Raw genomic sequence first — 16025 nt, 5'->3', positions numbered from 1 at the left:
TTGAATGCACCAGTGTTTATTGAAAGTACAAAAACTGTAACAAATGTACAAATTTGTTGATTACATCATCACATAGTTCGCAGGTAATATCTGCAATAACAAATTACATCTTTGTTCTTATAACATGAATGATAGCAATTAGCCATTTTTCACTTCACCAGTTTATGAAACTGTCATGGACACCTGATGGACAACTAAAAACCTAAAGAGGTGATACACAGAGACCCTGCACCACTGGTGACCTTTCAGAGTTTTTTAGATGATCAGCTACATGAATAATGATGTCAAATGAAAACAGCAACTTGCTGAGCTATGACTGAAAGAATATGCAGAGCCCCAAGTTGTTTTTTGGACATCCTTAACACAACTAAACGCACTGCAGTAATACAATAACTCATTCAAACATTTTGATAACACCTGTAAGATTGTGTCAATGTTGTTAAAATAAAATTCTATATCTCTAAAATCTACAAAATCATATATATAAATATGCATGGAAGTCATTTACTATAACTGGAGAGTTTCTAAAGGTTTACCTCTTCTGATGAAATTTGTTTCCTTCTTTTGTCTGGAATGCTGGCTCCCTCTAGTGGGTTTTACACAGCATTGCAAACACAAACAAAGGATCCAGACACTCCGGAGAAAACATGATTCAGTCACTGCAGCCCCCTCTTCCTGTCAGGATGGACACAGAATGATGTGATTCTGCATAATCACCTGTTGCTCTGCCTTTTCTCTGCATTGGTTATGTCACTGAATCCAACCTGGAAAGACGACAGTTCAAACAAGTGAAGCAGCCTCCAACCAGCATCCATCCCTGGGGCCTCCTTCTTAACCGTGGCATATGCATCTTTCAGACCCCATTTTGTGAGTTGGCCACTTCTCATAAACGTTGGGATTTATAACAACAAACATGACAGGAGAATGTGCGAACTTGTACGCAGACTGTAAACCATGCGTAAGAAAGTGTCGATGCCGATGTGAAGAGGTGGATTCAAGCCAGATTATTGATCCACTTCCAACATTAATCATTTGTTCCATAATAACTTTCAATTGAAAAATATATAAAACAACTTAAAGCAAATCACTATAAAATAGCATAAAATAACAGTTACACAACTCAGTGATTAATAGTTTTGAATAATATATTTCTATAACACTGCGCCTGTATCACAAAGTATGCCTGTAGTCTTCATATAGTGCTTACGTGTGTGTAAAATCACTGCAGTGAACATGACTGCGCTGTCAGGCAGACACCACCTACATGAAATAAATAAACTGTGTTCACCTTTAAACTTCAAATTCCAAATGATGTCCCAGAGTGGAGGTCAGGACCCCCTGATGTGTGAGGTATTGGCCCCATTTTTGTAAAAATAAATGCAGTGACACAATTGATTGCCTTCATCTTTAAATGTGACCACTTTTTGACTTCAGGCACTGTCGTCTGATTCGTACTCACTCTCACTCTGCAGCAGCAGCAGTGTGCATGTTCTTCTATTAATGACATCACTGCTGTGGCCACCAAACAATCTGTCGATCTCCACCTCCACCTCACTAACAAACACATTGATGTTGGTGTCAGAAAGTTGTGCTTCTTCTCATTGCTTGATGCCATGGTTCACCATAGAAACCCATTGGTCAGCAGAAAAAGGGAATTCGGCTCTGAACAGAGTATGAGAGTCATCTGACTTGTGCTCATTTGCATCATGTCACTTTAAAACAGTTATTTCAGGCTGCAGTAGCACCATCATAATCAGCTATCTGGCAGCCCGTGGTTTGGGCCGAGGAGGCAGGCCTATGTTGGGGTTGTGTTTGTTTCTCCTTGCTGTCTGTCCTGGACCATCAATTGGGTGTGGGCCTTTACCCAAAAGGAAGTGCTCCCAGGCTGGGATGGACTCTTCCACAGACACCCAATACCTTGTCTGAAAGAAAAGAACCAAAATGAGCCCTGTGGTTGGTCACAAAACTCCAGCACACCATATCTCACTCCATTTTCAATCAGGTCTGAATGCAGAACTGGACCTGAAAAAAAATATTCCCGAAAGAGAAATATCATATTCAAGTGTAATCCTTAGTTAGTGGGACAAAAACTTATTTTTCAGCTGCAAATATTGACATTTCGTTTTTTGTTACTTTGGGTCTTTTCTTTCTAGGAATGTAAATGTTTGGCAGCCAACATTAATTTCTTTAGAACTTCCTTCCACCACACGAATGCATGGATGCACACCCAAACACACACAGCAGACCTGCAGATTTTAACTATTTAAACTATATGAACTTTCAGTTGCATCATCACACAACAAAGGTGTAAAAAATATATATAGAAAAAAAGTCTGCCAGAAAGGAAAAGAAAATTAATAAAACAATGTTGATGGTTAATAAGTAGGCTAAAAATATAACTAAATACTGGTATGGTCCTTAAGCGATGTTGTAATTTAGACCCTCAGACATTTGTAATGTGATTAGCTGCAGTGGTGTTAGAGTGAGCTGTAGAAAATACAAATGATGGTGATGATGGCACATTTCCTCAATTCCTACTTTATTCTTCATCTGTTACACGTAAGCTCTAAGTGTTGGTCTGTAAAGCTGGGCATACACCGAACAATTTAAAGGGATAGTTCACTGAAAAATGAAAATCCACTTATTATCTTCTCACCACTATGCTGATGGGGGGGTGGGATGAAGTGTCATAAACTGGTGATAGGATGCACCTGGCGCATGTGGAAACAAGGAGAAATTAAGAGATTGAGATGTACTGGCTGGGTTGGTGGCGGGGATTGACCAAACATTGATCTTTGCCTTTAAGGACTGCGCACCGCGCAACAGTGTAGTGTCATTTTGGTGAGGGCTGACTGCGTATAAAGTATAAAATGATGTCTTTGTATCCCAACACTAACACACCCACATCTCAATCTTTCCCTGTTTCCAGATGAGCCAGGTGCATCCTGTCACTGGTATGCCAAATGCGCTCTGGACATTTTACTGCACTTTGCACGGTGTCGTGGTGCACGAAGATAGAGCCCTATGTACTTGAAAACATTTCCACCAGTGTGGCCTCAATCAGAGTCAGTGTACGGTGCCCGGCCTATTCTCTAGATCCCACACATTATTTTGTGGCCACATAAAAATGTTCTTCCCCCAAATGTTACCAGAAGGGCTCCGTAGCTTTCCACACAGGCATTTTACAAGTACGGTGTGAGCAGTCAGGTCGCGGCTGACGATCGGACCGCAGAGTCAGCATTTCTAAAATCGTAATGTATGCCCAGCTTCCTCTTATTAGGAATGGAGCTTTATTTTGAAAAGAAAAACTGTACTGTAACTATAAAAAACATGTTACCTCCAAAGCCAGGAGATTTGGGTGTGTCAGCTTCCCCCCTCGAAGACCATCCTCTATCTTCTGTAAGTCCTGCAGGGACAGGGGGAACATGCTGTTTGTTCCACACTTGTCTCAAAACTCGGTTTGTTCAAAACTCGGCCACAAGTTAGTCAATTAAACTCAATCCTCATCTGAATGTTTAGAATGTCCATTGAAATGATATGAACCTCAAAGTTCTGGAAACTCTCTGAAAATGTGTTGGGATGAATATAAACACTATAATCACTCCTCTATTCTGCGTGTCCCTCTTCTCTTCCTGAGGCTGCTTCTACAAACTCACACAGATACATTTGAATAAGCTGTTTTCACTCTGGGGCAGCAACACAAGAGTGATGCAGGTGTCGGCTGCCCAACAGCTGCTACTACATCACACTGTTTTTGATGAATTGCAAATATGATGTGAAAAACAGAGATACTCTGGTGATGTGTTTAAATGTCTTGTGTGATCAGTTTAAAGTCAGAGACAGAAAACAGCTGAAATCCTCCACATTTATGTCCTTAATTCTACAAACTGAACCTTTAACTAATCAACTCATGACTTCAGCTCCAGCTACAAATACCTGGCAGGGAAGTGAAGGAGATGTCAGTAAACGACAGGCACAGAGAAGACAGGTGTGAGGGTGGAGCACCGGTGTGAGGGGTCCTCACCTGCAGCAAGGTGGCATTCCTGTGGCGAGCGGCCTCCCGCTCCTCTACCTGTTGCCTCCTCAGGATGTTCAGCTGCTCTCTGCGACTCCCCATCTCCTCCAGCAGCTCTGCCCTTTTTCCTAAACTGATATCACACACAGCAAGAATCCATATTCAGCTCATGGCACCTCCAGTATGAACGACGGCCCTGGTCAAACTGGCTGGTGGGTTTGTCAAAAGTGTGGAGTGTACTGTATGTCTGATGAGCATGAGCAAAAGAAAACAGACTTAAATTATAATGTTTTTCATCAAATTAAGCTGAATTTGGTTACTGTTCATGTGTGTGGATTATATACAAGTTTGAATAATAACTGGTGTTATTAATGATCTTCTGGAGCTTATCTGAAGACAAAGAAGAAGAAGACATGTTCTACTCGGCCCACAGACTGAAGGCCTTCTGCCCCGCCCCAGCTGACTGCTACGGTGTGGTCGCCAGTTTATTAAATATTTATTATTTTTAGGTAATGCATGTCCAAATTGCACCAAACTCGGCGACTGCACTTCCTCGAGCAATTTACAATACACATGCCAAGTGCGAAGCCGATTAGCCGAATAGATTAGAGTACATTTTTAATAAACGGTTTGTGAGATATGTGAGATCTAACTGTTATCATTCAGACGGCCATCCTTTATCACCAGCCTTGTTCACGCTGTCCTCAGAATCCCTTGCAAGCATCCATATACCAGCTCTATGCATTAATGGATGACTGACTGTTGTAATGATCTGATATTTCCATTTCCACTTCTCTTACTTTAATTGAACACTTTGTCAGGTTAGAAAATGAACTAAGGGAACTGGCGTTTTCTCTGCCTGCTCCATTATCCTGGCAAGTGTTTTAAACACATGAGGACTGACATCGGGACTCATCCCTCTCACTGTCTAAGAATACTTAGTTTCTGCTGGTGAAAAAGTGAAGAGAGACTTGTATAACAGCTCACTGGGACACATTATGTCCCACACTACATCTGTATGGCAGCACGACGATTTTAAATCCCATGTATATTCAATGACTCATCAGAACAATTGGGACTATTCATGTTCCCTCCATTGTGTTCTAGGGGATTCATGTGTCTATGATGATAAAGCACCTTTCAACATCTAAAGGAAAAATCTGGCCAGTTTCAACCTGGCTCTTTCATTTGCACAATGTCTTTCAGACAAATGATGTTCTCTGGGGAAGATAATAGCTGCTCAACCCCCTTTCGAATTTAAAATCCACCCTCACATATTTGGTCACATTTTGACTCTTTTACTAGATTAATAGATTGCATCTAAATTATACCCAATATAAAAGTAAAGATAAGAATATAGTTTGAATAAGAAATATCATAAAGGTCTTTGAAGTAGTTTTCTTTCTTGTCTGATGATGAACAAACCATTGGGAATATGCAATGCTATCACATAAATGACATCACATTGTTTCTGCAGCTGAAGCACAGAGGTGAGAAGAGAAGGACTCAATTATGAGGTCTATCTGACTGGCATGTTGAAATAATAATCATTAGGAATATTTGACAATGTGTGGATTCCTTTTTCTAATAAGAGACCATGACAGTTTTAGGTTTGATTTACAATTATCTACACAAGCTGCAGAGGTATAGGAGTATAAACGCATCAGCACTGTCAGGACCGAATATTTGGAGGAATAAAATGCAGTTGTAATTATTATTGACTCTCCCTGTTTGATAGAGGCTCTGTGGAAACGTGGAAAACATGGAGCAGCAAAACGATTCATCTGAGCACTTGTTGGTATTTGAATTAAATAGAAATGCTTGTTTGGTAAATGGTCTGTATTTATAGAACTCTTTTCCAGTATTGAAGACCACTCAAAGCTCTTCATAGTAGAGTTTTGCCATCCTGGGTTTCAGTATCTTGCACAAGGGAACTTCAACGCAGAATGGGGGGGACTGGGCTTCAACCCCCAAACTTAAGTTGTTTCTTCTGAGCCCAAACAATGAATGTTCCTTTTTCTCCTTTTGTAAAAATAAAAATAAATGTAAGAAGGGGGGGTTTATTAATTTGTCTGAAACATCTAGTAGTAGTAAAGTCCATAATAATAAATAATAGCAATAGCTTGAATTTATAGTGCCTTTTAAGAGACCCAAGGACGCTTTACATATGTCTGTGGGGACAAAAGAGAAAGAAAAGAAACAGGACCGAAATAAACAGCACTAATGGCAGAGTGGAGTGTTCACTGAGGCCAAATGCTAGATAAGGCTGGGCTAGAGCCTGGAGGGATTTATTTATTTGTTTCATCACTGGGCCAGGTTACAATCATTCATATATAAATGATTGTGGTACATGTTTGATCTGTATTCATATGTACGTGTCTCTCTCCATCAGGCTACAGCTGAATGCATTGATCAACAGGTTTCCTCTAACAAACACTGGGACCTCAGCACACTGTATATTACAATCCTGGTGTTAAAGTCTCACGAATAACGTTCTGCGGTGGACTACACGTGTTGATGATGTACTGACAGACATTCATCTGCAGATCAGACTTCTTCAGCTGTTATTATTTAAAGATGGATGTACATTACCATCACGTGTACGTCAAAGTGGGCCAGATTCAAACGGTGTGTTCACTTGAACAGTGTGTTGTGTTGTGCGGGTCTGATGTGCTCTCTGTTTGTTTCACAGGTTAAACAGCACCGGGGCTAACCAGAGGCTGAACGGGAAGCTACCGTAAGCTAGGTCGGCTAATTCTGTGGCCCGGTCCCCTGAGGACACTCGGATCGAACTCCATCATCGCTGATCCCCACCGAAGCTGCTCCACTTACATGTCCTCGTGTTTCTCGAGTAAGTCCATGCGCTCACAGCCCCGGTCCGTCTCTGCCTGTAGCAACCAGGCTACAACACCAACACATCCATAGCAACCACTGGGGCATTCCCAACCGGAAGGCGAGCGGGGCGTACTTCAAAATAAAAGCAACGTTCGTTAGGTTGTAAAGGCTTCTTATCTATTTACCGTTTTATAATTGTGATGCACTGATATGTCACTTACATTTAAATTAAATGTTTACTTATTATGGACAATAAGCAAATGTTTTGGTGCTGATTTACAAAAGAGAGTACACGTAACATAAGACCTTAAACACAAAGCCAACAAAACAACAGTGGTGACATTAATTTGATTGGTTTGGTGCTGGCAGTGGTAAAATAAATTCCACACAGCTTCTTGTCACTCAATGACAAACTGCCTGAATGGAATTCATTGGCAATATGCAGCAGAATTTATTTTTAAAATAGAAAGCCTTTAGCCTTGAGGCAACTTCAGCACAGACATTTGCATCATATGCACCAGGGATCAGGACTTGCTGGGACGGGGTCCAGATGAGCAGCGTGCAGAACATGCCAAGCTGCACCTGCATGTACTAGCCACATGGCCCATGTCGCTGGAGTTGAAATGCCCCGTTCACCATCTTCACATCTGATGTTATCATGCCGTAAAGGTCCTCCAGATACTTGAAGTTTTTTCCCCAAGACTGACTCAATACACAGCACTTTAAAAATATTCCTTATAATAAACTGACTTTGGAATCTGTCTTAGACTTATACTTACTATGATTGCAGCCAGTTTCTGTATGACTGAAGAAATGGACCCAAAACCTCAAAAACTGATTAGATCCATGCACATAAATTGCCATGGATTACATTTACATTACACATTTAATAATTGCACTTTACACACATTTCAAGTTAGATTTTAATCTATTGACACACATCTACCTGTAAAATTGGTATGAATTGAAAGTTATCACAGTTTCAGAGTGGTTATCTCCTCACAGTCCATATGCTATATAACTGGGGTCAGTAGTCTTCCTTTAACATTATATTTTTTAATTAGACAAGACAATAGAAAACATTGGATATTTTTTACCAAAGTTGACCACAAAATTGTCTCTTAAGTGACTTGAGTTAATACTTTCAAATTGAGCAAAATGCTCTTGTATGCATGGTAGATTTAAAAATCTTTCAGCTGCAGGCTTGTTTCACCCTAATGGTGGTTGGCAAACAACTTATAGGTGCATTACTGCCACCGTCTGGAAAGGAGTGTGGGTCAGAATGGATGTTTACCTAAAGTGTCTTGTGTTTTTAGAAACCTGAATATCTCTCTGTATCCTCTATCACCTGAATCCCCAACCAACATTTCTCTTAAACCTAATGTTAAACTCTTTCTCTGGAGTGAGTTCTTAAGTGTATTTTACCATTTCTGATTCAAATATACTCAGCCTTGCAATAATTTACTACCCAATCTCTCTTTTCTTATTACTCCTTTTGCATACTGTCAGGGACCGAGCAGGAAGACCAGAGAGCCACAGATAGTGTTCTTTGAAAAAAATAGTATTTTAATTTGGTTTTCATTAACAAAAATGCAAAAGGTCAAACTTCACCAATCTGGGCCAGCAGAAGGTCAACCAAACAAACTAGCCTCCGGTACCCAGTGAAGCCAAGTTAACATCACCACAAAAACTGCCACTCAACTTACACAGGGGAACATCTATAGTGGCGGATCAAGCCACTCAAAACACAAAAGGGGGGTAGAATTAAACATAATAATATTGAAAACAAACTACAGCCACAACATAACACCCCAGTATAAGGCCGTATAATATTAACTTAGGAACAATAATTAAACATAAATATCAAAAAGTAGTCAAAGATTAACAACTAAAAATCAAAATAAGGAAACAATGTCCCTCCCCATGATTACAAGTGACATGGTGCAGTCCAATTAGTGCTCAAAGCCATTTCAGGTTGTCTGCTGCAGCTGGGCCTCCTTTGATGAATGGCCAGATGACTCCAGCAGCAACCCCCAGGAACTGGTAACTCAAAGAAAACTGGATTATTTATCAGAGAAAAGAAAGATATAAATAAATGAAGTATGTTGTATGAAACCAAAATCTGTGTCCAGTTATTTATCTGTGATGTGGGTGCGTGTGCAAAGAGAAACAAACTAAGCAAATTAGGAATTAAGAAAGGTTACCACCATGTTAATGAGTTTCAGTGTGTGTGGTTGCTGGTGCGGCCATCACACATGCATACTTACAACTAGCTCATCTTCTTTCAACCCAATGTGTGCAGGAATCCATACAAACTTTAATTTATACCTATTCTCTTAATTACTAGTACAGTATGTGCCATCTCTTGAATTATGTCTCGTCTTGTGTCTGACCTATTTCTGATGCTTTCCAGGGCACTGCTCGAATCTGGACTTAAGTACTTTGCTCGGTTTTACTTCAGTCCAGTTTAATGCTTTTTTAAGTTATCACTAACGCTTGTGTGTGTTATAACGTCCAGCTCTGGAATGATGAATGCTATTCCTACTTAATTTTCCTGTGTATTTGATGCATCAGTGTAGACTTCGGTGTATTTTTGGTAACTGCCTTCTAAGTATCTACCGACTTGGCCTTTTCCATTTCCGTCATCCTTCTGCATTGATAGGTGTACATCAACTTCTCTTTCTTCCAAAGTCCAAGGTGGGACAGCAGAACATGGCACAGTGGTACTTCATATCTTATCTGGTATTCCCATGTCCTTCCCCTCTTCTCAATGGTCCAACCAAAACTCTGTGATTTTCCCCTCTTCTTTTTCTGACATCATTCCAGTATGCTCTTGGCCTCTGACCTACTTTTGTGTTTGGGAGCTGGGAGTGACTGATTAGAGTGATGTTGGACACCTGAGTTGGTGTGAATGCATCACTCTATATCTATGGGAGCATCTCTGGGCTGAATGGTTGGTCTGGTTGGTTTTGGGTTGTTTAGGTTTTTGATTTAGATACAACTCCCCATATTCACATCTGCACACTGCAAGTATTACTGATTAACTAAAGTACATATTCCTGAGTAAATGAATTTACTTAAATAAATTAAAATTGTGTCAAGTGTTTTGTCCTTCCTTGAGCCAGGTTGTAACAAAATGGGGGCTCGTCCAGTCAAAGTTTTGCAGTATTGTTTTGTGCAATGTGAAGTATCACACATGACTGTAGTGTTTTGTTGGGGAGCATTCAACTAATCTGATTTCTGGCTCATTGATTTCAGGTAAACGAATGGCGAAAAAAAGTGTTTGATGATCTTGTCTGGTGTTCTTCTCTGGTAGGTTTAGCAGCAGGCTCTACCAGAGACACTGGTGCAGTGTGTAGTTCTTTAGTGTGGCGGTTAGAGCGTGATTAGAGTAACTGGCTCAGGATCCAATCCGGGGTTTTTGGGGGGGGGAGTTGCTCTCCAATGCTGCTGGCCTTCACTGAGTAAATAACCACCACGAGTACCTGTCGGTGTAATGGCTAACACTGTGTAGGACTTCATTGAATCCCCCTCCAATTAGGTCAAATCAGCTGTTTTAAAGGCATAAGTTAATTCCAGAAGCCTATCATCAACGCTTTAGGGCCTGGCACAAGACTGATAAACAAACAAGTGGAATTTGCACAGGATTATAGTCTCACATTTTAATCGCTGGTGTTCCTCATCTGGTGTGACTACATTTGCTAAATTGTGTGATCTAGTAGTGTTAGAGCAGTTTAAATGGTCTGTTCCTGATTACATTGCTACATATATTACACAAGGTCACATGTCGTCGTGAGGCTGCAGTGTTGGCTGATGAGTATGTGTTAACACACGAGTGCATCTTTGGTGAGCAGAATAAAGAGAGATTTCACAAACATTTTTTTCACCAATGCTGGAACAGCATCCTAATGGTAAAAAATTGTCCCATGTGTAATTATTGCCATCAAAATGGACACTGGAAAAAAGAAATATCTTTGTTAAAAACAAAATACCCCAGGTGAAGTCGGCTGGCTTAGCTGCCACTATTCACATCCCACTTTTAATGCCACAGAAACTGGTGGCTCCATTTCAAATGCAAGTTAAGCCAATGGGAACGTCTGAGATTGACTTGGGTTATGATTGTCTGATTGTTGAAACCGTTTGTTTCCTGTGCGTAAAATGTTGTTGTCCTGTGATTTGGTAAAGCAGGAGGCGAGGTTTGTGTTTGTCCTGAACTGCCAGTTAAAGGAGTTGACATCCTTCTGGGAAATGACTTGGCAGGGGGTCGGGTGTGGCCAAATTACATAAAGTTGGATATCTGAGGTGTCAATTCAATCAAATAATACAGGTGCTACAGCTATAAAAACTCCCTGAAAAGATCCCTGACCACAGGCCTTTTCTGGGGTCTGCTCCAGAAACGCAGAGGCTCAGTGAACTAGACCATGCTGTCGCTACAGTTTGTGTTGTGACTTATGCAATGACTGCTGCTCTGACTGATTGTGAAGCCGTTTCGGAAAAGCTGGCTTCACAGCAAAACGTTTGCATTGTCCCTGCCAGCTGATCTGTTTCTCATTCAGAATTGGTGAAAGAACACATCTCAGTTGTTTGTGCAAGTTTTTAAACGGCTTCAAATAAAGCATAACAAGGCCTCTGCGTACCATCCACAGAGCCATGGTGCATGTGAGTGCTTCCATCAACATCTAAATTCATTGCTGCGCGATTATTGCACAGAACTAAAAGCAGATTGGGAGGAAGGTTTACTACGGCTCTTGTTGGCAGCGAGAGAAGTTTCAGGAAAGTACAGTCCTAATGAGCTTGTTTTTGCCAGTGGTGCAGGATTAGTGGATGTTGATTGACTCTCCACAGAACTTAATTACTTATGTTAATGGTTTCAGACATAGAACCTATGAGGCTGGTGGACTGGAAAACAAAAGTTGAAAGCTTCTCAGAATTTTTTTTTTAACTGAATGCAGAGTACAACAATTGGAAGTTAGTGCAGGCGAACAGCTTTTGGTCCGACTGTCACATGTTGAATCCCTTTTCCAGACGACATTCTTTGGTCCATGTAATGTGATCCGCCAGGTTTCAGAACAGAATTACCTGACTGAAATATCAGAAATATCCAGCTCTAATTGCAAATAACTCCATGTCAGTGCTTCAGGAGGAGCAAATGTCTAGTTAAGGTGTCTTACAACTCTGACTTAAACCTTTAGCAAAACTAAGTACATCTGGATGAAAATATATGTAAACAGCTGGTTGATCTTATTCCGAGTTACCCAGGTCTGTTCTCTGACACTCGCACCAATTTAATATAGCATGATGTTGACGTTAGGGTTGCTAAGCCTATCACTCATTGGTTCTATAAGGTTTCTCCAGAAAAGACAAATACTAGAATCAGAGGTACCCTATATGTTAGAAAATGATATTGCTGAACCGTCTTGGTCTGGCTGGGCTTCTCCCTGTCTCTTGGTTAGCAAACCTGATGCTACCTATAGACCTTTTTACAGATTTTCGGAGGGCTAACGCTGTTACAAAGCCAGACACCATTCCCCTTTCAAGGATGGATAACTGTGTTGATCAGGTGGGGGCGGCCGAATATTTTAGTTTGATCTTCTGAAAGGTTATTGGCCAGTTCCCCTTTCTTAAAGAGCCTGAGAAATGTGTGCTTTTGTGACACCATGAGGTCTTTACTCTTATACCGTCGTCCCATTTGAGCTGTGCAATGCTCCAGCCCCATTTCAGAGATTAATGAACAAAGCTGTCTGTGTGCTGGAGGGCTGTGTAGTCTATTTGGATGATGTGGTTATTTGTAGCGACAATTGGGAAGAACCTCTCAAAAGAGTAAAGGCTCTTATAGGTTGGTTAAGCCCGCTTGACCATCAACCTGGCCAAATGTCAATTTGCAAAAGCAAAAGTATCCTATTAAGGTAAGGTTGTGGGGCAAGGGGATGTTTGTACCATCAATGCAAAATTTTAGCAATACAAGCATTTCCTGTTCCCTCCACTAAGTGCAAATTGTTGTTTCCTGGGGATGGCAGGTTATTATTATAATTTTGTGCCAATGTAGTCTGTGTACTCTGTAGTGGCCCCACTGCCTGAGTTGTTAAATCAGGCATTTGACCATGTGAAGAGTCTGTGTACAGCTCCTGTACTCACCCCTCCCCGAATGGACTTTTTAATTGAATCTTCATCTTATCACAATTAGTTCATGATCTCTTTTCCAAGAGAGGCCTGAGAACAAGAAACATTCACAATCAGAAACGAACAATTAAACACAAGCAACAACAAAACACAGTAAAAATAAATGAATAAAAACGGTCATAAAACATCACATAGTAAAGATTTAAAATCTCCAAGGAGAACAAGTATGAAAAGTATTTCATTTAGCAGGTGCATAGCAACCAAATCAAGTTCTGCCAATATTGTTGCGTACATGAGGGATGTCTAAGGTTAAGTAGTTACTGGATCTAGTGCTGTATGTACTGTTTTTAAATGAGAGAAGAGAGCTTAGGTAATTTGGAAGTTTTAACAACAGAGCTTTTGTAGATGAATATCATGAGCTGACTGTCTCTTCTTGTTTGTAATGAAGTCCATCCAACCGAGTGATACAGAGAACAATGATGTTTGTGATGAAGCGTAATGCACTGTGATACACTGGGTTTACCTGCTGGAGAGTTGATGGGGCTATGTGACAGTATAGAATATCTCCAAAGTCGAGGACTGACGGTAGAGTGGACAGTAGTTTTTCAGATTGATGGAGAAAATATAATCCTGTAGAGGAAACTGAGTTTGATTTTAAATTTCTGGGTTAGTTGTTGAATGTGTTTTCAATTCAAGTGACCTATCAAGCCAAACTCCTAGATATTTGTAAGAGTTTGTTTGTTATATGGGTGCCGTTTCATTTTTTAACAGCGGGATGTGCTACCGGTATTGGAGGTAGAAAATACTATGTTTTATCTGCATTTAAAACCAGTCTGAGTATACAGTGAATATTTGAATGAATCAAAGGCAGGCTAATGAGACAGGGCCTGAGCAGGGCTGGCACCTGCAACTCATAAAATGGTATCATCAGCAAAGAAATGTACATTGTAGAGATGAGATGGCGTAATTTATTTTATGTATATTGTAAACAGCACTGGGTGAATACAAAAATTAAGAATTAAGTCTTAAAATATAAGTGAAAAAATAAAGGTATTAGTGTAATTTAAATAAAATAAAAATATTAAGTGTAATGAAGAATTTTTCCAGTTCCTAATAGTAAATATAAATTTGAATATAATAAGCATAAAAATAAGCAAGTTAAAGTGAGACAGAGAAACTTATACTAAAACAAAGTGGCAGTAAGTAGAAATGATAGAGGAGTAAGTAATATGGGATATTGCACATGATATTGAGATACGGAACATGATATTTAATATGCCTTATACAATTTAACTCCCGTTTCATTTCTAGAGAATAAACTAATCATTCATTAATCATTTTCTCCATCATCTTTCCTGTATGAGGTGTAAGAGCTATAGGTCTTCTTCCAAACTAGAATCTTTCCCTGGTTTACATACTGGAACAATAATTGATCCTCTGAACCGACAAGGATCCATCTTCACATACCTTATTTGATCTTTTCCTGGAGATGTTTTTGAACACCTTGTTCAGTTCTGACATTGCAAACATCACATTAAATGAATTTTGATATTACCTTTCACGCTGTAGTGCTTCGATATTATTTTCTAGAGTTTCTTCTCTTCCTATATCTTCATTATCACTTAAACTGTATCTGCTATCAACTTTCACAAAGGTCAGAGCTAATAATTCTGCTTTGTTATCTGTTATCAAATTTTCTCTATCTTTCATTATCGGATATCCATACTTTATTTGTACTTTGAGACATTGTTTAATCGATTTAATACTCCGTTTTCGTCTTCTTTATTAAATTTCTCACTATTGCCTGATTTTCTCTTATCAATAACATTTAAAACATAGCCTAGTGGTTTTATTCAAAAACCATAATGGCCTTACTCCTATTGTGTATTGCTCTGGCACACTTGAGTCTACCATGGAACTAACGTTTTGCTTGTTATGCCACTGCTTTTAGGCAAAAAGACTTTTACTGCATCTATTATGATTTTACTGATTTCAGCGTTTATTCCCCAATTAATACATTGAGATTTACACCTTTCAATTTAGCCTCATTTACTGTTTTGAATTTGTTCCAGTCTGCCTCCTAAATTTCATCTCCTTCTCTTTCACCTTGTTCTTTATTGCTTTATATTCCTAGGTCAACCAATATTAGATAGTGGTAGCTTCCTATAGTGTCTTTTAATAACCTCCACTGACTTACCCCACCCAAAGCTTGTGAAACCAATGTGAGCTCTAGCTTTCCTTTCCCTAATTGTTTGCATAGGTTATAGAAATTCAATATTTTCATGCTTCCTTTCCTGGTCAAAACTTTTGTGTCCAGCCCCTGTACTGGCCCTACTTGTCTGTATAGTTTACCGTTACTGATACGTTTCTATCTTTGTGTATGCTACCGTATCTTGCAAGACCGTATTCTAAAACGGGTTTGAGCCATGTTTCCTGTACGCAGATCACATCTTCTTTTGTTTTTTAATGAGCTGATATATCGTTTCAACTCTTGTTCGTGTGCAATCAAATTTCTAGAATTCCACTAAAGTATGCACATAATGGGATGATTGGGTGACCTTTCCAAGAAGCCTTCACCTTGACTTAGATCTGCATGTATTCTCTCAGGATAAATCTTTCATATCTAAGAACTTTGCTGCTGCAATTTAAGTTACCAACTAACAGTAGATGTTAGCAGGTGTTAGCGGTCACCAGCAGATGTCTGGTGACTGCATGGCGTTCTTTGTCTGGTATTGTGTTCTTCATTCTGACTCGTTCTATGATGTCTTTTCCCACTGTCAGCGATGTTCCCTGCCTCTGCATATTACTCTCTACTCAGGTCTTACTTGCTGGACCTCCACTGCTTGCTTTCTCATACTGTATGCTCCCCACCAGAATTGCAGCATTCTATTTTGGCTGTTTCCACCACACTCTACATCTCTGTTTTCCCTTGCACACACTCACAATGTGACCACGTCTCCGGCATTTTAAGAATTTTACGGGTGGATACATGAACTTACATTTAAGCTCACATAACCCACCATGACCTTTCTCCCAGAAGAACATCATCTTTAAA

The 16025-nt window shown here is 39.9% G+C and overlaps 1 protein-coding gene across 2 annotated transcripts; it reads right to left on the bottom strand.

Annotated features, from left to right (window-relative positions):
• On the bottom strand, positions 1-6972 carry c3h3orf14 (chromosome 3 C3orf14 homolog). Of its 2 annotated transcripts, none has more exons than XM_035148432.2 (4): positions 6848-6972; positions 3937-4148; positions 3338-3406; positions 1-1922 (listed from the first exon to the last, which is right to left on the bottom strand). In XM_035148432.2, the coding sequence occupies exons 1-4, from the start codon at positions 6874-6876 to the stop codon at positions 1861-1863; spliced, it is 372 nt and encodes a 123-aa protein (XP_035004323.1). In that variant the 5' UTR covers positions 6877-6972; the 3' UTR covers positions 1-1860. The 2 variants fall into 2 exon arrangements, with proteins under 2 accessions (XP_035004323.1, XP_035004314.1); XM_035148423.2 differs by having other exon boundaries at positions 4025-4148.
• Between the last annotated feature and the right edge of the window lie 9053 nt (positions 6973-16025).

This window comes from Hippoglossus stenolepis, chromosome 3, assembly GCF_022539355.2.
Source record: "Hippoglossus stenolepis isolate QCI-W04-F060 chromosome 3, HSTE1.2, whole genome shotgun sequence".
NCBI lineage: Eukaryota > Metazoa > Chordata > Actinopteri > Pleuronectiformes > Pleuronectidae > Hippoglossus > Hippoglossus stenolepis.
Note: the sequence above shows the minus strand (reverse complement) of the source record. Positions and strands in the feature narration are given on the sequence as shown.